At 48.2% G+C, this 22,595-nt stretch overlaps 1 protein-coding gene across 2 annotated transcripts in view; it reads left to right on the forward strand.

Moving 5' to 3' along the window:
* The window catches only part of SYTL3 (synaptotagmin like 3), an 86,037-nt gene that overhangs the window by 58,711 nt on the left and 4,731 nt on the right, over positions 1 to 22,595 (forward strand). For both annotated transcript variants that reach the window (XM_043592675.1, XM_043592676.1), the window contains exons 9-12: positions 217 to 351; positions 11,649 to 11,827; positions 17,095 to 17,197; positions 21,186 to 21,356. In XM_043592675.1, coding sequence (XP_043448610.1) covers positions 217 to 351; positions 11,649 to 11,827; positions 17,095 to 17,197; positions 21,186 to 21,356 — 588 coding nt within the window. The remainder of the gene's footprint in view (positions 1 to 216; positions 352 to 11,648; positions 11,828 to 17,094; positions 17,198 to 21,185; positions 21,357 to 22,595) is intronic.

The raw sequence follows: 22,595 nt of genomic DNA on the forward strand, positions 1-22,595 counted from the left end.
ATATCCCAGTGCTTGCTGATGCCTGCCCGGGGCCCTGCGGGTGTGTGTGTATGCATTGATTCAAACGGAAGTGTGCTCTCTTACTCAGCACCCAGAAGTTTGCATATGAGTGCCGTCAGGTCAGAGGTGCAGGCTCTGCTCATTGAAGTCCCCACCTTTGAACAAAATCACACTAGGACACAGACTCTGTTGTTAATTCCGTGTTTCCTTTTCCAGAAGCCAAGCACACCAGATATTCTGAAACCTCTCAACCAAGAGAGTCCCAAACACCTTACTAACCCTGTTTCGAAGCAAGAGGACGTCTCATCCAGGCCAACGCCCAGCACTTTGTTCTCAGGAGGCTTGAGACACGTGAGTCTCATCTAACACTCTGGACCCCTGATGTGTGGCGGTCGCCATGATGTCGGACGGGGTTGGTAGGCGGGGGTAGGAGGGAAGTGTTGTCTTGTGGCATAAACTGGAACGTGACAACAGAACTTGGAGGTAATATTTTACTCACACTGGGAGCTGGGGAAACCTGGCTATATACTTTGATGGTTTTTCTTTCATACACACAGATAGCAATGAATAATAAATAACGGCATATTTGGATGAGCAGTTTTTACTTTCAGTGAGGTCAACGTATCAAATATTTCTCTTACAATTATTTCTGTGTCTTGTCTACCCACAAGTCATGAAGACATTCTCTTGTTCTCTTCTAGAAACTTTAGGAAAATTTCATTGTTCTGTGTAGGTCTGTGCCCCTGATCATTAATGTTTGTGAATAGTATAGGTTGAGGTTCATTCTTTCCACGTGGACACCCAGTTATTCCGGCCCCCTTTGTTCACAAAACGACTCTCATTTCCCCATTGACTTTGGTATCTTTGTTGAAAGTCAAGTAACCGTGCAGGTGTGGGTCTTTTTGGGGACTCTTCACTCTGTTCCTCTCATCTCTGTGCTCTGGCCCAGACCACATTGTCCTGATTACGGCAGGAAGTCATGAAGTCAAGTTTCCAAAGTCCTTCAACTGTGCTCTTCTTTATCAACATGTTTTAAAGGTTGGCTCTGTTGATAGGCAAGCCTTTTATTCATTCTTTTGTGGCTTCAAAAACACTGACGGAATGCTTACTTTAGCCTCAAATTGTGATATGTGGTGTGACAGAGCCTTGGGTGACAGGTCACGAGGCCTCGATCACTGTGATAGCTCTTTACCTTATTAAATAATCTTAGACGGGCTCCTGGGTGGCTCAGTCGGTTGGGTGTCCGACTTTGGCTCAGGTCATGATCTCGCGGTTTGTGAGTTCGAGCCCCATGTCGGGCTCTGTGCTGACAGCTGGGAGCCTGGAGCCTGCTTCTGATTCTGCGTCTCCTCTCTGTGCCCCTCCCATGCTCATACTCTGTCTCTCTGTCTCTCAATAATGAATAAACGTTAAAAAAAATAATAATAATAATCTTAGACAATGGCAGAAACTCTCCAAACTTCAGTGTCCTCATCAAAGAAATGGGTATCAAGCCTGTTCTTTTTATTTTACTGGATTGTTTTGCGAGTGAAAATGCACTCATTGCATGGTGTATTATAGTGGTTATGAACTCAGCTTCCAGGGCCATCTGGGTGGCTCAGTCAGTTGAGGATCCGACTCTTGATTTCGACTCAGGTCATAATCTCACGTCTTGTGGGTTCGAGCCCTACGTTGGGCTCCACACTGACGGTGCAGAACCTGCTTGGGATTCTCTGTCTCTGCCCCATCCCTGCTCATGCTTGCTTGTGCGCTCTCTCTCTCTCAAAATAAATACACTTAAAAAAATAAAAAGAATTCAGCTCCTAGAAACCACCTTCTTGGTTCACATTCCAGCTCCTATAGTGTGACCCAGAGCAAGTCCTTTAACCTCTCTGTGCATTGGGGTGGTTGTGTTTTTATGGAAAATGATACTCACTTTAGAAAACAGTTAACTTACCCCCATCCTATCTATCAGATCCTATCAGATGAATATCTGGTAGAACATTACAAAGTCACAGCAAAAGCAGGCCAAACCCGTGCACTGAATAGGTAACATCCTAGACTCAATCTGATAAATGCTGGCAGCTCCCAAACCAGCCCTTCACTGAGTGGTCCTGCCTCTTTTGGAACCACTGCTCTATACCCGCACTACTCAAAATGTGGGGCCAGCAGCCCTGGCATCACCTGGGACCTTCCAGAAATCAGAGTCTCTGGCCCCATCCCAGACCTACTGGGTCAGAATCTGCAATTTAACAAGAGCCCCAGGTGATTCATATGCACCATGAAGTTTGAGAAACGCTGCTTGAGCTCTAGCAGTTTCAAACCTGAGTAAAGTATGTCATTTGTTAAGGATTTCTTAACAGTCAAGGGCCATGCTGTCCACTACAGTAGCCATTAGTCACATGTGACTGTCGAGCACTTGAATTACGGCTAGTCCGAAATGAGTATATAAAATACACACTGCCCAGGACCTGATTATAATGTTTTTTGTCAATTATATCTAAATAAATAAAATACACACTGGGTTTTAAAGACTTAAGTAGGAAAAAATATAAAAGGTGTCATTAATAATTTTTATATTGACATACGTTGAAATGATAGTATTTTGGATATATGACATTAATAAAATGTACAGGCATACCTCCTAGATACTGTCACTTCCAGGCCACCTCAGTAAGGTGAAGATCATAATAAAGTCAAATTAATGTTTGTTTCCAGTGCATATAAAAGTTATGTTCACCCTACACCCTAGTTGGTTTCAGTGTGCAATGACATTATGTCTAAAAAAACCAATGTACGTGCCTTAATTAAAAAATACTTTATTGCTAAAAAATGCTACCCATCATCCTCTGAGCTTTGAGTTGTAATCATTGATCACAGATCTCCATAACAAATATAGTAATAATGAAACCGTTCGAAAGATCGTGAAAATTACCAAAATGTGACACAGGCACGAAGTGAGCAAACGCCATGGTTAGAACGGCAGTGATAGACTGGCTGGAAACGGGGTTCCCACAGACCCTCAGTTTGCAAAACACACAACATCTGTGAAACGCAATAAAACCAGGGATGCCTGTATTATTAAAATTAATCTCACCTGGTTTTAAAAAATAGGCCACTAGGGAATTTTAAATATTTTTTAAGTTTATTTTGAGAGAGAGAAAGCACACACACAAACAGGCAGGGGAGGGGCACAGAGAGAGAGAGAGAGAGAGAGAGAGAGAGAGACTCCCAAACAGGCTGTGGGCACAGAGCCCGATGCAGGGCTCGATCGCACGAACTATGAGAGGATGACCTGAGCTGAGATCAAGGGTCAGACACTTAATTCCCCAGGTGCCCCTGGAGAATTTTAAATGACAGATTCGGCTCACATTCTAGTTCTGTCGAACAGCACCGGTCTGGGTACGGTGATTGTGCGTTCAGTGGCACCTGGGATGATCTAACGTGGAATTACCCAAATGTGGCGTCATGTGCCTCTGTGCGCTTCCTGGGAAGAAGGTTCGTGTTTCCATCAGTTCTCAGACAGGTCTGCACACCCACACTGGTCAAGGACCAGGAATGAAAAGCAAACTCGGTTCATACAAGTTCTTCCCGGGAGCCTCCGAGTCCCAGCAGGGTGTAACCACCTGCCCCCGGGGAAGAAACGACCCTGCGCCCTGGCCCTCTGCTTCTTGGTGCCTTTTCGTTCCAGAGACTGAGGTGGTGAGAGCCTCGGCTGGCCGGGCCAGGAGGCCTCAGAAAGCTATGCTTGAGGGTGGGTTAGCCCCTTTCTTCACAGCTGGGTGTTGTAGGTGCTGGAGACTAGTTCAGCGAGGTGGCAGAGCAGAGGAAACGCTTCTCTGAGGGTGAGATAGGCAAGGATGGTTCCAGAACATTCTCTCATTGGGTTCAACCCTGCGGTGGGTCTGAGACAGGAAGAGCTTTTCCAAGATTCTCTGCAAGGTTTGCCCCTACTCCAGCCGATGGAAGGATGCCAGCTAGCTTGAGCTTTTTTTAAAAGGCTGGTCCTGAGGGTGACGCTAGCCTTCTGGGAGAGTCCAAGGAGCAGCTTCCCCAGAACTGCCCAGGGTCCCACAGACTAAACTCTAAGCTCCTCCAGGGGCCAGAATCATGTCTTTGGGTGCCCAGAATCTAACACATAGGCACAGACATGAGCTAGGATCCACCCCATGTGGTCCACGAGGCCCCACACGACTTCCCACACACGCCCCACCTGCCCCCTTGCTCGGTCCACATAACCGCACTGGTCGTTGAACACGCGAGACGCAAGCCTGCCCTGGGGGCATTTCTGCCCTCTCCCATGTGACACCACACCCATTGACTCCCTTCCTTTAAATCTTTGCTCCAAGGTCACATTGTAGGCGGGGTCTACCCCCTGCCCTGTCCTGCCCTCCATCGCCCTTACCTTCTCTCTGTTACCCATATTCTTATCACCTTCTATAGCTGTGTAATTGGTTTATCTGTTGTTTGTTGTCTCCTGTAAGTCCCACGTGCCCAAGCAGTGCCTGACCCTGAAGCAGCACTCGGTAAACACGTGCGGAATGACCGTGTTACTCCTACCCGGAGCTCTGGTTTCCTGAAAGCCTACTGTGTGCTAACGACCGAGCCAGGTGTCTCCCCTGGCAATCGTTCGCACAACCATCTGGTCAGGTGGATGCTATTGTCCATTTCACAAATGGGAAGACAGGTTCCCAGAGGTTAAGGCGGCTCACCGAGGTCAGACGGTAACCGCTGAGCCCTGACTCAACACCCAGAGCCGCGCGAGTCAAAGCCCTGGGGTTCCGTTGGGCTCTCCGATGGAGTGGGTTTCCTGCCCTCAGTCCCTGGTTCAGCTGCACTGGCCTGGGGCCGCCCCGCACCTAGAAAACCTCTCGGACTGTTGGGAAATGATGCTGTGGCAAGGAGACGCGGGTGAGTGTGTTTGTCTCGCTCTGTCCTTCAAACTACACCGCAAATTCAACTGGGCTCCCCTTCGTCCTTTCTTCTAGTGGGCTCGGATGTGTGCCCTTCAAGTTCTCCTCGTGGAGTTGAACTATTATGTGATTAAACCTGTTCCTTTAGGCTGAAGCAGTGTTTGAGGAAACGAAACTCCCACAAAGCAAATACTGATTATTGCTTCTTGCCCAGAGATGTTGCCTGTTCTTCCGACAGACCTTGAGGCTAAGAGCCAGGAAGTTTGGATAAAGCTTACCAAATCTCTACTTACTACAAAAGGAGAAAGCCAAAGGGGCAGTAAATAGGGGGAAACACTCAACCTCCCAGTAGTTAAATCAGTGCAAAATGAAAGCAAGCTCTGCTTTAGGGTCATTTCAGCAAATTTTAGAAGTGGTACAGGTCCATGTTGGCAGGGGTATGGAGCTAGCTGCAGGCATCTTTATAAACTCCTGGGGTCTGCGGGAGGGCATTTACCTATGTGTATCAAAAGCCTTGAAAATGCCTGTTCTCTTCAATCAAACAATTCAGTTACAGGAAATATTCTTGAAAAATTATCGTGAATGTTGCCCAAAATGTGTGTACGTGGATGTCCAGGGAGCCTTGTTTATAACTGTTTTAATTTTGACGAATTGGAAACAACCAAAATATTCAAAATAGGGCAATGGTTAAATGAATTATGGTATATTGATTCAGAGGAATACTTTGTAGCTATTAAAAAGAATGTTGAAGAATATTAATATAGAAAATATATTCTGACAAATGAAAATATAAGGTTATAAAATAGTATGATAGTAGCACATCTTTATAAAAGCAACGTGATTCTACTATAGACTTTGCAAACCAAGTGGGAGGATTATACCCAAATTTGACCCTGGAATGATGGGGTTATGCTTTTTTCTTAAACATTTTTTGGGGGCTCATGTGTGTTTTCTGTATTTTTCCTATAAACATGTAATATTTTGGGAGAAAAAAAATAAGTTGTTAAAAAAAAATAAGCTCAGGGGTGCCTGGGTGGCTCAGTCCATTAAGCGTCTAACTTTGGCTCAGGTCATGATCACATGGTTCATGGGTTCGAGCCCTGCGCTGGGCTCTGTGCTGACAGCTCGGAGCCTGGAGCCTGTTTTTGAATTCTGTGTCTCCCTCTCTCTCTGCTCCTCCCCTGCTCATATTCTGTCTCTGTCTCTGTCTCTCTCTCTCTCTCTCAAAAATAAATAAATATTTTTTAAAAATTAAAAAAATAAGTTCAGTTATCAGAAGTAGAACTTGGTGGAGTGAAGAAATACGTTAACATTTTAGCGTTCCCACGGGAAAACAAATCCTACCAGAGTTCCTGTCTGGTTTTTAATTTTGTTTATACTTATGTTTAAAAAAAGCTAAAAAGGAATGCATTTATATCAGTGTTTTCAAACAGCTTACACTTTTCCTGCCAGAAGGTGTTGTGATTGGCAGGCGTGACAGTGGAATACTGTTCGGAAGTGACAGTGAATGAACTCAAACCACAACGACCACATGGATGAATTTAAAAAGCAGAGTATCAAGAGAAAGTCAGTTATAGAGGAATAGGTACCCAGTAGGATTCTAATTTTATAAATTCCAAGCTCAGGCAAAACTAACCACTATATTGTTTGGGGGGATCTACTACATCTGTACTAAAACCATAAAGAGAAACGAGGATGATTAACAGGAGACTTCGAAACAGCATTTACTCAGGGACAGAAAAGAGGCACTGGACAAAGGTAGGGCCCCGGGGCACTTCTGAGGTCCTGGTTATGTTGTTTTACTCCAGCTGAGTGGTGGGTACATGGATGTCCATTTCATAATTATTATTTAACTATATCAATTATATGTACTTTTTGACATAGTTTTATAATAAAGAAGGAAAAAAAAAAAAGAAAAGGAGATGATTTATCCTGCTTACAAAGGGCAGCCACATTGTCTGGCATTTTCCAAATGGTAACGAATGTTCTATACTTACTATGCGTGGGGATGGTTCTAAGTCTCCTTACGTATTTATTTTTTAATATATATATATATTTAATTTAATTAATTTAAATTAATTTAAATAAATTTAATTAATTGATTTAATTTAATTAATTTAATATTAATTTAATTTAATTAATATTTAATATATATTAATATATAATATTAATAATAATATATATAATAAATATATATATTTAATGTTTACTTTTGAGAGAGAGCGACAGAGACAGAATGTGAGCAGGAGCAGAGAGAGAGGGAAACATAGAATCCGAAGCAGGCTCCAGGCTCTGAGCTGTCAGCACAGAGCCTGACGCGGGGCTCGAACCCACAATCGCGAGATCGTGACCTGAGCCGCCGTCAGACGTTTAACTGACTGAGCCACCAAGTGCCCCTCTAAGTCTCTTTAGACGCATTAACTAATTGAGCCTCATCCCAGTCTTATGGAATAGATCCCCATTTTGCACATGAGGAAACTGAGACTAGAGAGGTTACGAATATGGTTCAAGATCACACAGCCACTAAGTGTCAGGGCCAGGAGCTGAATGAAAGCCTGTCAGGCTTCATTGCCACCATTTGGACCGCTCTGCAGTAATGCTCTCAGCGTGTTCTCGGTGATCAGGACTTTTTCTTTCTAAAGTATACGGTTGGCTCTTCAACAATGTGAACCTTAGGGGCACTGACCCCCTGTGCAGTCGAGAATTAGTGTATAACTTACAACTCCCCCAAAACTTAATAGCCCACTGTTGACCAGAAGCCTTACTGATAACACAAATGGTCAACTGACGCCTGTTTTGGATGTTACATGTGTAATTACTGTAAACTAGAGGGCACCTGGGTGGCTCAGTCAGTTAAAACGTCCGACTTCGGCTCAGGTCATGATCTCACAGTCCGTGGGTTTGAGCCCCGCATCGGGCTCTGTGCTGACAGCTCGGAGCCTGGAGCCTGCTTCGGATTCTGTGTCTCCCTTTCTCTCTGGCCCTTCCCTGCTCGTTCTCTCTCTCTCTCACTCTTTCTCAAAAATAAACATTAAAAAAATTTTTTAACGTAAACTAGAGAAAGGTAAACGTTAGGAAAATCATAAGGAAGAGAAATCACATCTGTCGTCCCGTCCTGTGCTTACTGGAAAGATCTGCCTCGTTCAAACCCATGTTGCTCAAGGGTCAGCTGTAGCTGTGGTTTCAGTTGACCCCTCCCGTCTTAACTTGGTAAAATAAGAGGGCATGGAGCCTTGCTCAAGATCACGGTAGATAACGTGTGCCCTTCAGAGAAAACCACTGAATGTTCCCTGCCCGGCTGGAGTAGTTCTCCTTTGCTTTCGCTCAGATTTCCTTTCCCTCAAGGCCCAACAGCACTAATGGCTCCAGGAAAAGTCAGGCTGAGCTCGTAGTTGCTCTTCTGGGCCCGGACTTCTTGGTGGACTCCATCTGCTGTTCTTAGCTCCCGTTCTGGCTGGCAAGGGAAAGAGAACCAGAAAGCCCTCCCGAGGCAACAGTGGCAAAGACATAAATTATGTCAGGGATGCGGTTGACCAGAGGATGTGCTCTGCTGTCTTCTCACGATCTGAGGCTGCACGTTTCCTCCTGAAGCAGGCACAGCAGCTGACTTGCTCAGAGATCCTACCAGAAGCTGGTGGCCCAAGGAGTTAGGCCCCCCAGTCCACTTCCAGTCCTACCTCTGATTCCTGGGCAACCTTTGGGTGTGTCCCAGCCGGCTTTGACCTCCGTGAACGTACTTATGAAATGAAGGAGGAGTCATTCTAACGCTTCCTGGATGCGTTATCACTCTGGGCACCGAGCTGGGGGAGCCAGGGGCATCCCTCTCTGGACCTGTTCCTGAACAGCTGCACACACAACAGGGCGGGCCTCACGGCTGGTGTGAGTGTGTGGGGATCAGGTCTGCCCTGTTTTGTCCCCTGGGCCCGAAGTATTTCTCTGGGTAGCTCAGTTACTGACTCAGATCGACCATTTCATGCCTTCTCCAGTTTTTTTCAAGACTCTTTCAGATCTTCCACCCTGCTTTACTTCCTCATTTTGAGCAAATATACCTTTTTACTTAAAAAAAAAAAAAAGGGGGGGGTGGGGAGATGGGTCTGGGTGGCTCTGTCGGCTGAGCGTCCAATTTCAGCTCAGGTCAGGATTTCGTGGTTCGTGGGTACGAGCCCCGCATCGGGCTCTCTGCCGTCATTGGGGAGCCACTTCAGATCCTGTCTCCCTCTCTCCATGCTCTCTCTCAAGAATAAACATGAAAAAAAGAAAAAAAAGCATCTGTTCAGAATTGCCTAATTCTCCTGATACCAAAATTAACCTCACTGTGTCTGTGCCCAACCTACTCTCCTTTCCCTCCTGAACGGAAGAAGCCAGCCACCCCGGCAGTATCTTGGGGCCCCTTCTCTCTTGCCCATTACTGTTTCTTCCATTAAAGATAGCATGTCTTTTCGTTCTCTGTCTTAGCGATTTTTGTCTTCGTCTTTGATTTTCAGCAAGTTTGTTATGTGCCGACATGTAGTTTTATTTAAAAATATTTTTCCTCTGGCGTCTGCAGTGAAGTGACTTAAGGAAGCTCTACAAGATTACGACGACTACCCAACCAACCGAGTGAGTCGTCTTACTTAGTTCTACATATGGCTCTTTCCTGCACAAGACCGCCTACCCCATCGTGCCAGAATATTTACGTAGAGCACTTTTAAATCAAAGTACTCCAAGCGCTTTCTCTATCCCCTCCATAAATATTTACCGGGGACTCTGGTGAGCCAGGCCCCGAGCTGGGTGCTGGAGATACGGCGGAGGGCAGGAACGTGCAGAGCCCCACGTGCTAGGAGCTTCCAGTGGCTTTCAGTGGGTGTGACCCGTCTCCAGAGAGAATGGACTTTTGCTTCCAGCACACAGAGTGAAGGTCAACAGTCTTTATCCATCTGGTGTCCAGGTCGTTTGAAGCTGGGTTTCAGTCTTTGTGAGGACTGCTCCATTTCAAGTTGATTCTTCCTCCTGGGAAGGAAGCCGGTAGGGGAGTCCCCACTGAAAGTCTGGAGGTCTCCAAGCCCCTCCTCTGTGGTGGTCTTCTCCAGTAAGATGAACTTCTCAAAGCATTTTTAAGCTTCTCAGCTGCTCAGTGAGCCCTTCCAAATCAGCAAATCCCTTGAGGGAAATAGAAGCATCTAGAGTCTGTCTCGTTGTGTCTCGCTTAGGTGCGGTTCCCCTTTCTCTGTGAACCCAGCCCAAGTTCTGTGTGCCTTTCAGGGCCCTGGCCACCGGTGTGTGTCTCTCAACCCTTTGCTTGGCTCCTGAGCCCCATGGCTGCTGTGTTTCGCTTGACTTCCCTGTCTTCCTGCTCTGCTTGTAAAGGGACAAATGCCTCAAAGGGAGACCGACCGCTCAGAAGGTCAGGCTCACGGCCACACTGCCCTTCTCTAGTAGCGTGGACCCCTCTCCCTGGCTGTCTTGGTAGCTCTACAATGGCCATGAAGCCACTTGTGATTTAATTCAGTTTTCCGTCTGTTCTCGGCAGAAAAGTTGCTATAATACAACTTAGTCTGACGTGGCCCAAAGTGAGCCACGAGACGAGTGCCATTTCAATTGTCAGAACTTTTTAGCACCTGCGATCCACACCCCTGTTCTGCTCACCAGCGGAGCCTGCCTTCCACCGAGCGTCCCGACCCGTCTCTCTTCGCTGCTGTGCGCCTCATTGCTTCATGCTGTCTCCCCACTCCCTGCCTGTCTGGATGCGAGATTTCAAGATTGTGTTCCATCCCAACAATGGTGTGGATGTGGGCGGCTGAGCACCCACCTGCCCTCCAGAGCTGGTGACGGGGTGCGGCGAAGTTGGTTGTGTTCCTGACGTTAGTTAACTCAGGTTCCGGTCCTCCGATGAGCTGTTGGTTTCGTTTGGTTCGGCTCGGCGCTCTCTCTAGCGGGCGAGAAAGCCCCGGACTTTCTTCTTCGTTTCTTTTCAGGATGTTTGACGGTGTGGAGGAACTTGTTGGGAATTAGAAGTGGAAATCATTTTTTTTTCCCCTCTATTTTCATAGTCAGCACTGAGATTTTGCATGTGAATGGGGCAAATATTGAAACCAATTTAACAGTGATACAGCAGTTCGTTTGTCTTTTAGGCACAGGCGTCCCACGCGACCTGTCTATGTTATGTAAGCTCACGGCATCCTCACTTATGGTGGCAGTTCTGTTTCTCATTTTAGGTACCCATAAAAATCAAAACACAATTACTCTTGTTCTTGACTACATACTTCACACGTTTCATTCCGTTTACTCCTTACCGTAACCCCAGGAGACTAGTATTAATTTTTCCATTGAGACTTTGATGTCGCTCCCTTAGCAGAACAAGCCTTTGAATCTAGCCCTGTGGGACTCCCAGTCATGGTGCTTGGCAGGCCTGCTCTCTGGCTCTCCACGTGGCTGTTCCTGCCATGGGTGTTATCTGCTCTCCTGAGACTTATCTTTGCAGAATTACGGAGGAGATCAGCCACTTCATCCCAACTGATTTGTGTTAAAGAATGAGATTGTGCAAGCTGGGCAAGACCAGACTTTCTGAGGATTTCTCATCTCCTTAGGAAAGAATGTGTGGCAACTTATTTTGGCAAAGTACAAACTGGTGTATTATTAACTTACTGTGAGTCAGGATGCTTGCTTTGTGTGATTTTTTTTTTTTTTTTTTGAGATCTTGAAGCCAGAACTGCCAACAACAACAACAAAAGGATTAATTGTGAACTAATTTATTGTATCTGTCATTCTTGATTTCAGGCAAGTCTACTTAGCATTAACAGCACTTGTACAGAGATGGGAAATTTTGACAATGCTAATGTCACTGGAGAAATAGAGTTTGCCATTCGTTATTGCTTCAAAACCTGCTCTTTAGAAATATGCATCAAGGCCTGTAAGAATCTTGCCTATGGAGAGGAAAAGAAGAAAAAGTGCAATCCGTAAGTTTCTTTTTCTAAGTTTTGACATTAGATGATAGGCATATTGGGTCTAAAGTTTATATAGAAAAGTAAAAGTCGAAAATAAACCAAGACAATTGTAAAAAACAAAAACAAAAGCTAAACTAAAAAGCCATAACAAGAATTATTTTAAGGCTGCACTAATTCAAACAATGTGCTATTGATGCAATGATAGATAAGTAGGTCAACTGACAGAATCAGAGGTCCCGATGCAGACCTAAGCTATATTTGGGAGTTTCTAGGATCAAGGGGCTATTAGAAATCAGTTCGGAAAAGCTGAATGTCAATGCATGCTGTTGGGAAATTTGACTTCCCATACAGGAAAAACCAAACCAAAAACCTGTCTCACACAATCTGTAAACAGATTAAAGATTTTTTCCAGGGCACCTGGGTGGCTCAGTCAGTTGAGCGTCTGACTCTTGATTTCGGCTCAGGTCATGAATCCAAGGTCATGGGATCGAGCCATGCATTGGGCTTTGTGCTGAGCCTGGAGCCTGTTTAAGATTCTCTCTCTCTCTCCCTTTGCCCCTCTCCCCTGTGGTGCTCTCTTTCTTTAAAAAAAGGTGGGTTTTTTTTTCCCAATTGCTATGAAAGGATATCACTTTAATTTTTAGTGTGCATTTCCCCGATTACTAAGAAAGATGAGCAACTTAGACACTTAGGGGTCACCTTCTGTGAACTTCCCATTCCTATCTTCTGCCATTTTTCTATTGGGTTGTCATTTTTGTCATTTATTTACAGGAGGGTAGGAGTTTTTTTAAACCCATTCTTCATTGGTTATGTGTATTTTGCATATCTTCTACTTGTTACTTGTTTTCTGACATTGTTTATGATAGCTTTCCTTGCAGAGAATTTGATGTCCAGTTTATCAGTCTTTTCCTTTAAAATGTCTGCCTGTTGAGTCTGCAGGAAAACTGAAGGTTATAAATCTCTTCTTCTCTATTTTCATCTATTAGAATGTTTTCATACTTAGATCCTTTCACATTACAACTGGAATTGATTTTCTGTGTATGGTTTAAGGTTAAGGACCACATCTTTGTCTTTCTCTTGCCTACATGGGAAACGTTGAGCACAGTTTTTTGATGGCCAGTTAGGGAGGGGGGATAGATTGTTGGTCCAACCAGACGCTCCTCTGCTCTGAAACTTTCAGGGTAGACACGAAGCACAGATGAAGTACATCACTGTCGCACTCATGGTTCTCCAAAACAGGGTCCTTCTTGTCTTGCTAGTGTCTTCTGTTATCCCCCCAACTTATACCTTATGCTTAGGAAACCTGGAATAGTCGTTGTTTCAAAGCTATCGCCCTGACTTTTCCAAACAGAGGCATTCCTCATGTTTGTTCTGGGACTGCCTTCCCAATGCCACTGCTACAAGTAGCAACCCTGATCCTGTCCGTTTTTCAGACTCCAGTCCAGTCAGAGACATTTACTCAGCCCTTGACTGTGCATGCATGCTGGGCCTCTGCTGTAATTCTCAGAAGGACTATAGTGAGGTGGTTGAGAGGATGGACATTGAACCCTGGTCCACCATGTATGCAGTTTGACCTTGGGCAAGCCACTCAACCTCTCGATACCTCAGTTCCCTCACTGTAACATGGGAATAATAATAGCACCTACTTCAAAGGATTGTTGTGGTGTTTCCCTGAATTTGCCCCTACTGAGCCTTCAGAACAATGTCTAGAACATGATGAACACTCAACAGATAGGAAGCAAGTGAGACATGAAGTACACAGACAAGTAGACCTAAAAATCCACAATAGGGACCCCCTTGAGGTTTGGGCCAAATACTCAGCTGTTGACACACAGGACAAGATTTCATGAGGTCTGTCACAGAATGGCTGCTGGTGAGCCACTGGGTGTGGCTCAGTGCTGGGGAAGATGGGAGCTCTGAGCAGCCAGAGTGGAGACTGCTAAACACCCAGGGCAGTCAGGGAGACACAGCAGTAGGACCTCTCCAGCCCCGGAGTAAGGGCTACTGTAACTCACCCCAGCTGAGCAAAATCAAACCTTGCCTGGGGCAAACTGACTTGCCCATCAGTGAAATGCCTGCTAGAACAAAACTCCATGCTTTTTCAAGGAAAAATAGCCCAGAGAGGATTCTGGGACAGTGGCAGGGTGGGAAGCACCAGGAATCGGTCAGACAACAATCGCACTGCAGACAACAATCGCACTGGTACCATCTGTCCGATGTAACTATTTTGGAACTCTGGAGTCTAGTGAAGGCTGGCAACTTCCAGGGGAAGCCTTGGAGGGGACATCGAGGTCAATTTCAGTCAATGTCAGTTCTTAGCAGGATAGCAGCTACCCATCCCTCACTTGCAGCCACGGCCATGCCAGTGTTCCTGGAGCAGCTCACACATCTCTCACAGGAGTCCACGTGGGATATCTGTCCTCCAAATATCAGGGATCTGTGCTCTGACTGCAGGTTGCCGCTTCTGATCACAGAGGCACAGACACAGAGGTGGGCAGCCATTACTGTATCTCCTCCAGTTACTGGGATCCAAAGGGGGTCCTCAGGGGGGTTACCCACAGATTTTTCATCAGCTACTATAGAGGCCAGAAGGCAGTAAGGAAATATATTCAAAGTACTAAAAGGAAAAAAAAAAGCTGTCAACCAAGAACCCGATAGCCAGCAAAGCTGTTCTTCAGGTTTCTGTTCTGAGGCAGATACTAAGACATTCTTGGATAAACAAAAGCCAAGGGACTTTGTTAACACTAGAAATCTCTGTCTTGCAAGAAATGCTCTAAGGGGCCCTGCAGGGTGGGCCAGAAGGATACCAGACGGTAACTCAAAGACCTACAAAGAAACAAAGACCTCAGGAAAAGCAAAGACACAGGCAATTATAAAAGCAAGTATTATTTAACCGTGGCATGTGCTTCCACTGTTTGTTTTCCACAAGACTTAAGAGACTAATATATATATATTTTAATTATTCAGCTCTCACTGTTGCTGTAACTTTCGTTTGTAACTCCACACTGTTTTTTAAACTAAGAGCGGAATGCATTTAAAGGAATGATTAGTTGGTGACTTTGGTCACGCAGTGTAGCAAGGTGCAATTCTGTGACCTCGGCAATGCACAGAGGTGAGGTTGGCACTATAAAGAAACCGAGGGGGGCGCCTGGATGGCTCAGTCCCTTGCGCATCGACTTTGGCTCAGGTCATGATCTCGTGGTTCGTGGATTTGAGCCCCGGGTAGGGCTTACTGCTGACAGTGCGGAGCCCGCTTCTGATCCTCTGCCCCCCTCTTTCTCTGCCCCACCCCCCACTCTTTCTCTCTCAAAAATAAATATTAAAAAAAAAAGAACATCTACAAAAAGAAATGAGAATGGAATTTAAACATTTCACCACAAAATTGAGCTAAATACGAAGAATGAATACAATAACGCAGGTAGTGAGGGACACTGATGCTAGAAGATAGAAACAAATGGCAAGTGACAGAAGGAAGTCCCTCCTTATGAGAGTTACTTTCAAATGTCAATGATTTAGAGACAGAAATTGTCAGAATGGATAAAAACATAGGAGCCAAAGGTTGCCAGGATCAGGTTCTTGGGCCCGACAACAATAGAAACAAGGCTGGACCCCACAATCAAAGTGCAGGCAAGGCTTTATTGGGGCCGCAGCTCGAGCTGAAGAGAGAGACGGCACTAACAGAGCGGTTGGGCTGATGGCCTTGTGCAGGGAAGAGGCTGGCCTCAGGAAACAGGAGGAGGGGGGAGCAGGGGAGGCCCCTTTCTACAGAGAAAGTAACCTCATCCTGATCGGTTGGAAGGCAACTCAGGCTGCTTGTTGGTGCTTTTTGGAGCTGGGGTCCTCTGCTTTAAGTCCAGCTTGTACATGGGGCCACATCCTGGCTCCCCTTTACAAGGGAAGCAGTTTAACAATTGCAGCTGACAGGGGAACGTGGGTGGCTCAGCCGGTTAAGCATCCGACTTCAGCTCAGGTCATGATCCTCATGGTTCGTGAGTTCGGGCCCCACATCGGGCTCCGTGCCGACAGCTCAGAGCCTGGAGCCTGCCTCGGATTCTGTGTCTCCCTCTCTCTCTGCCCCTTCCCGCTCACACTCTGTCTTTCTCAAAAATAAACATTAAGAAAAACAAAAACAATTGCAGCTGACAGAAAGTGCCCGAGGTGCACAACCTTTTGCTTGGGGCTAGTTCCCAGGGACCCTCAGTGTCCACAGCTCTGTGCCCTCTACAAGAGACTCCCTCCGGATCCAAAGACAGAGACAGAAGATCTTCCATGTAAATAGTAACCAGAAGAGAACAGGAGGGGCTGTGCTAATATCACACAAGATAGACTTTTTTTCAAAAATTTTTTTTTACTTATTTTTGAGAAAGCATGAGCGGGGGAGGGGCAAAGAGAGAGAAGGGGACAGAGGATCCATAGCAGCGAGCAGCGAGCCTGATGTGGGGCTCCAACCCACGAACAGTGAGCACGTGACCGGAGCCAAAGTTGGTCACTCAGCCGACTGAGCCACCTAGGTGCCCTACACAAAATAGACTTTAAAGCAACAAAGATCATAAAAGATAAAGGATGTTATATGCTAATAAGAGGTTCCGTACAGCAAGATGTGACTGGTCTGTTTTGCTTCGGGAGAGTCAAGCCTGTGGGGAGCGCGCCTGGGGATGGAAGGGTCCTTGCTGTTACCAAAACTGCCAGAGCAACACCAGGACAGTCTCGGGACCTCCCTGGAGGGAGGGGTCCTTCTGGACAGGATTTCAGGGGATGGGCAGAATGCAGGAGGAGAGGCCCCACAAGGGAAAAGTAAAGTGTGAGGCATGTACTTTCTATTTCCACTTTTTTATTTTTTTTTGGCGGGTTGGAGGAAGCAATCAGTGGAGGGAGGACGAGCTGGCACGGGGCCTCCACACCCAGGTGGTCAGAGAATCTGTCACTCGTGCAGCCTCAGCAGCCCAGCCTCTGGTTCCAGGATTGTTACCAAATGGCGAGGAATGAGCGATGGGGTAGGATGAGCGAGGGGTAGGGCCTGAGGAAAGCAGGGGAGCTTCCCACCCCCAGGAACATTCCAGAGGATTATGGCCAAAGACTGTGTAAACCAGAAGCCGTATACCCAGCACTATCATTGTTCCCTGTCAGGGGAGGCCACCAAGCCCTGTCAACCTCAAATCCAGCGAGAAGCAGGGTACAGAAAATGCTGATGTGTGATTCTCCTCCTCCTGATCCCTTTGTCCCCCACCCCCACCCCCTGGTTGAGCTTTCACCCTGTCCCGTCTGCGTTTGGCCACCAGGTACGTGAAGACCTACCTGCTGCCTGACAGATCCTCCCAGGGAAAACGCAAGACTGGAGTCCAAAGGAACACCGTGGACCCAACCTTCCAAGAGACCTTGAAGGTACTTGCTGGACAAATCTTCACATGCTAAGTCCCCCGTCCCAGGCTGGGCACACGGGGCCAGAGTTCAGCAGAGTGTTCTTCGAAACTCTCGAGTCAGTTAAACATAAGTAACAGACACTTGTACGTTTCTGCAGGCCTCTGTCAATCAGTGACAGGTCGGTAGAAACTAAATGGCAGCCTTTGTACAGGAAAAGTGCAGAGTCTGCTGGACTTGAGAAGGCATTTGATTAATGATTTCTGAGAAAATGGTGGAAAAGAACCTGGCTGCCTCCCAAGCTCTAAAACTGGTTTGTCCTATTGAATTTTGATGACTCTCAGAGAGGGACTTCTCGGCCGGGTACCCTGTGTGTTCCTCTGCTGAGTTACCATCTTCATCAAAGTGCTCCTTTATCGTAATCACTTGGCAACCCCAGGCTGCTGCTTTTATGGAAAAAAAAATAGTCATCTTATGAAAAACATCGTACAGAGGAATTGTTTGGATTTTCACTTTGGTGCTGAGAAATCACGATTTGTGATGTGGGGCAGAGCTAGAAAGTGACTCTGGGGATTTGGGGTTGACGGGTGGAGATGATGTCCGGCATCGGCTGAGAGCTAGATGTGGGAGGCTCCGTGCTAGAAGAACAGTCCAGATGCGCTGGGCCATACCCAGTCAGCGCTGGGCATCCCAGGGACCCCGTTGTTAAGCCTGAACCAGGAGAGGGCCTGATTTGCCTTCCTTGGCAAGTAGGGACACTTCTGAATGCCCGGCCAGGAACCATCTGGCCAGCTGACATGAGTCCCATTTGTTAAGTAATACAAGCCACTGTTTTCTGTGTCCCTGCTGCGGCCAAGTATTTTCTATACCCCCTGAGCTAGGTATTGCAATCCTCGTTTCCCAGTGGGGAAACCGAGGCATAGAGAGTACTCAGAAGGACAACTCTAACTCACAAGGGACTAGCAGACCTCCACAAGATTTATGTTCATAGGACTCCCCAAAGGATGCTTTAAAAAAATTTTTTTAATGTTTTTATTTATTTTTGAGAGAGAGAGAGACAGAATGTGAGTGGGGGAGGGGCAGAGAGAGAGAGAGAGGGAGACACAGAATCCGACAGAGCCCGACATGGGGCTCAAACCCACAAACTGTGAGATCACGACCTGAGCCAAAATCGGAAGCTTAACTGACTGAGCCACCCAGGCACCCCGCCAAAGGATGTTTTTTAAAGTAGCCTGTGGTTCAGCAGGTGTGGGTGGGGCTTAACGGATCACCGGTCTAGGACCCCTCTGGTACCAAGTCGCTAGAGACTGGTCTTCAGGTGATTTTGCTCACATATCTGCTGAAAGAGTTTTGAACAGCTGTGTACCACCTCACACATTGTAAGTTCTTATCTAAAACCACGTGTTATAAGTTGAAAGTGTTTTGTACTAAACAGATAAATATTTCACATTTTATGAAATGAGACAAAGAGGAGGATTGACTATATTTTAGATAAATATATAGTTTGATTTTTAAAGTTTTAGCCACCTTATTCAAAATGCATGCAGGGGGCGTGCCTGGGTGGCTCAGTCGGTTGTACGTCTGACTTTAGTTCAGGTCATGATCTTGCGGTCTATGAGTTCAAGTCCCGTGTCAGGCTCTGTGCTGACAGTCTGGAGCCTGCTTCAGATTCTGTGTCTCCCTCTCTCTCTGCCCCTCCCCCCCCTCATGCTCTGTCTCTCTCTGTCTCAGAAATAAACATTAAAATAAATAAAATGCATGCAGAATCTCAAAGAAAACACCTAAAATTTGTATCCGTTGGTTCTACCCAGTAGATGGTAAATGTTTCGGTTGTCCTGGAAAACTTTCCAGATACATTGAAGAGAATCCGTGTCCCTCATCTGTTCTCAAATCAGAGCATCCTGGCACGGGCCAAGCCTTACTTTTCACAGAAAGGCATGTGAGGCAGCAAAGATGGGGGGCAAGAGAAGCGGAGCAATCATTGAGAGTTTTCAGAAATCAGTGTTTCGGATGATCTCTGTGTTTAGCACGCGGAGGTTCATCCAACTGTGGGCAAGACACCGAGAGAGCCTGGGGTGTGAGAACTGTCCTCCGCCAGTTTCAAGAACATTCCCGTGCAAACTGAGGATCTAGAAGCTGATCCTCAAGGTTTTCTAAGCAGAAGGGAAGCCGTCCTGCACCCCAGGGCTGCTGGCACCCCACCTGAAGACCAGTGTAGGGGGCCGGGGAAGGATGGAATGTGACCCCTGATCTGGGAGGTGTTGGGTGCCCCCGGACAGCGGCGGTCTGCGTTCGTGGGGCTGGGCGCCCAGGGGAGGCTGTAGCAACCCCACGGTCTGCCAGGACCGCCTCGCGGATGTACCATGGCGATGGGAACAGGTCTTGTTTGCAAAAGCGACTTAGTGGACCAAAGGGAGAAGTCCCGTTGGTCGCTGGGGAGGAGGGGCGCTCGTGTGTGAGCACCTGAGAAGCAGGTCTGCGTTCCCGAGGGAGTGGAGGACAGGGCTTTCCGCACACAGGGTGGATGGAGATCACATGGGGGACAGTCACCTGCCCTCCCTGGGACGATTCTTTCTCAGAGGGAGCAGGTGCGGCGCCGTGAGCGGTCAGCCCGCACAACCGGCTGGGCGTGTGGCCGTGAAGGGAATAACCAGGTTAATTCAGAGTTTAAGGACAGACTGGGGAAGGAGTGCAGGGCAGAGTCCGAAACGGACCATGGACTTGAGGGAAGACAGACCGAGAATCAGCCCAAGGCAGTAGAGGGATGTGGCTTCCGACCACAATGGGCGCTGATAATCCCAGAGGGAAGAAACGGGGGGGGGGGGGGGGGGGGGGGGGGGGGGCGAGGGCGGAAGGCAGCCCGGCCTGAGCGGGGGCTGTTCACCGGCCTGGGCCCACTTACCCTCCCTCTCGTCCATCATCTACCTGGAAGGGCACTAACGGTGGTCAGGAGACGCGACTCAGGGAAACGTGCGCGGCTGCTGTAAGTGGGTGTGAGGGTCCCGCCCCGCAGTGTGACAGGAGCACACCCTCAACACGTTGTCGTGGGGGCAGCACAGGGCAGAGAGCAGGCTCCTGAGGTCTGCAGGGCAGATCTGAGGTCTGGCCTGCTGGGCCCCCAATGAGGAAGCCCTAAGACTGGCTGTTGCCCCTGTAAATTGGTGAATGGCAATACTCACCTCGGGTGCTCCTGAGGGGTTAAGGAGCAATGTAGCTAAAAGTCTGGTGCCACACAAGGGTTCAGTAAAGTTTGACTTTTGTTGTTATTGAGAAAATCCAACAAAGAAGCTTGGAACAGGCTGTCAGAGGCTGAGTGGAGTCAGCGGCTCTTGGGAAGCCTGGCCATGTCCCTGGCCTTCGGGAAGGGGCACAGGGCACCCTCACACAGGGCCTTTGGCCTCTAGTCCCCATGGGGGCAGAAGCCCACCCTCACTGGAGGGGAGGCGCAAAGCTTTCTTGGCCTCCGCCTGGGCTGAGGCTTCTGGGGGGGGGAGGGGGCGGGGGCAAGGGGAGGATGGTCAAGAAATACTGTGTGACCCTGAGTGCTGGCACGGGCCCGTCTAGGCAAATGCCCATGCTAAAAACTCATGCTTTACATTAAAAAAAACCAACAACAGCAAAACCCAAAAACCTTGTTTTCAGTATTTTAGGACAATCCTGGCCAGGCAAGTTCAGATCCTCAGCTGGGACAGATCTCGACTTGAGCTGGATGCGGACTTTCGTCCTTGCCTTGGGGACAGAACTTGACAGAGAGAGAGGACTTAGCAACCCACTCTTCCCATCCCCCCGCCCCTCCCCGGGGCTGAGCACAGGCCACTTAGCTGGGGAGGGGAGTTGTTCTGTGCTTGAGAAAGCAGAGACGCCCCTCACCCCCGCTCCAAGCTGCTCAGCACATCCTGACCCCATCAGGACCCCAGCTCCAGCCTGTGGGAGGAAGGCCCGTGTGGCCCAGGGGAGGAGGGACAGTGTGGGCTGGGGGCCCAGACTGACTGTCTCTGTTCTGCCTCCACAGTACCGGGTGGAGCCCGCCCAGCTGGTGACCCGGCGGCTGCAGGTCTCCGTGTGGCACCTGGGCACGCTCACCCGGAGGGTGTTTCTTGGAGAGGTGACCATTCCTCTGGCCACATGGGACTTTGAAGACAGCTCGACGCAGTGTTTCTGCTGGTATCCGCTGAGGGCCAAGGTGATGTGTGGTTTGGGACTGAGCTACCCCACTCCCACTGTGAAAACGAAACCCATTCAAAGGGATTGGAGAAGAGAAAACCTACCAGGAAACCTTGGCTGTGACTCTTAGATAGGAACGTCCCACGGAGGAGAGGCTTCATATTGCGATCTCCGGGGTGGGGTTGGGCTGAGGGATCTTTACCTGCTCAGGTTTGTGCCGAGTACCCAAGAGCCCCTTCCTCAGCGTAGCCCAAACAGCAGCCTGGGTCAGGTCTCGGGGTTGAGGCCTCCCCTGCGGGCCACATGCTGCCCCTGAATTCGGGATCACTTGGTTTCAGCAGGGGAGCCCTTGGCTCCCTGCTGCCATAGCCAGAGTCCACTGCCTGCACCAGTCAGACCGCCCCCTGTCATGCAGGCTGTGAGGTATTGTTTCTAGATGCCCGACCCAGGCACTCCCAGAACAGTAATAGCTGAAAAAAGCTGGGCCAGATGCTCTCGGCAGGGCCAGGGCTGCCCTGACCAGCAGGGATTTCAGGGTGGGGCGCTGGGGAGGCCAGGAGAGGAGGAGCTGATAGATTTAGGGGTCTGCTCACAGGCCACGCAGGTAAGAGGAGAGCCAGGGGAGAAAGGTTCACCTTTCCGGGCAGCTGCTTTTTACTTTCTGTGCCAAGATCCAAGGTTGGGAGAGGGTACGGATGAGGTCATAGGGGAGGAGGAGCGTGGGGCCCTGTCATCTAAGAAATGACTACAGGTGTGCCAATTGCCCCAAAGTCTGGCAGTGAGGCTGAGTTTCTACCAGGCCGGGGCAGGTCCTGTGTGCTGTTTCCTCTCAGAAGCCAGGGAGGCTGATTCGCCATCTCTCTGATTCCCGGCTTCAGTCAGGTCAAACCGCAAGGGTCTCCAGCCACCTGCTCTCTGTGCTGCTCTGCGCAGCTCGATATCTACATCCTGGCACCTTATGCTCACCCTTCTCAGAGCCTAGTTTGTCCGCAGACATCCACTTGGGAGGTCTGCTTGGAATGCTTTCTCCTGTCCAAGGTCTGCCTAAGACTTAGCTGAAATCCCACCTCCTCCATGAAGGCTTCCTTGATTCTCCCTGCCAGATGTGCTCTCCCCCAGGATCCTGTACTTGGGTGCCCTGCCTGTCTTCCCTCTAGGACCCCTTGCTTAGGGACAAGACTAGCCACCACCAAGGCTGGTGGGAAGAGAAGGTGCCAGGCTAAAAGACGTCCCTCCTAATACCAGCTAATAGACAGTG

The sequence above is a fragment of the Prionailurus bengalensis genome, chromosome B2 (genome assembly GCF_016509475.1).
Source record: "Prionailurus bengalensis isolate Pbe53 chromosome B2, Fcat_Pben_1.1_paternal_pri, whole genome shotgun sequence".
Taxonomy (NCBI): domain Eukaryota; kingdom Metazoa; phylum Chordata; class Mammalia; order Carnivora; family Felidae; genus Prionailurus; species Prionailurus bengalensis.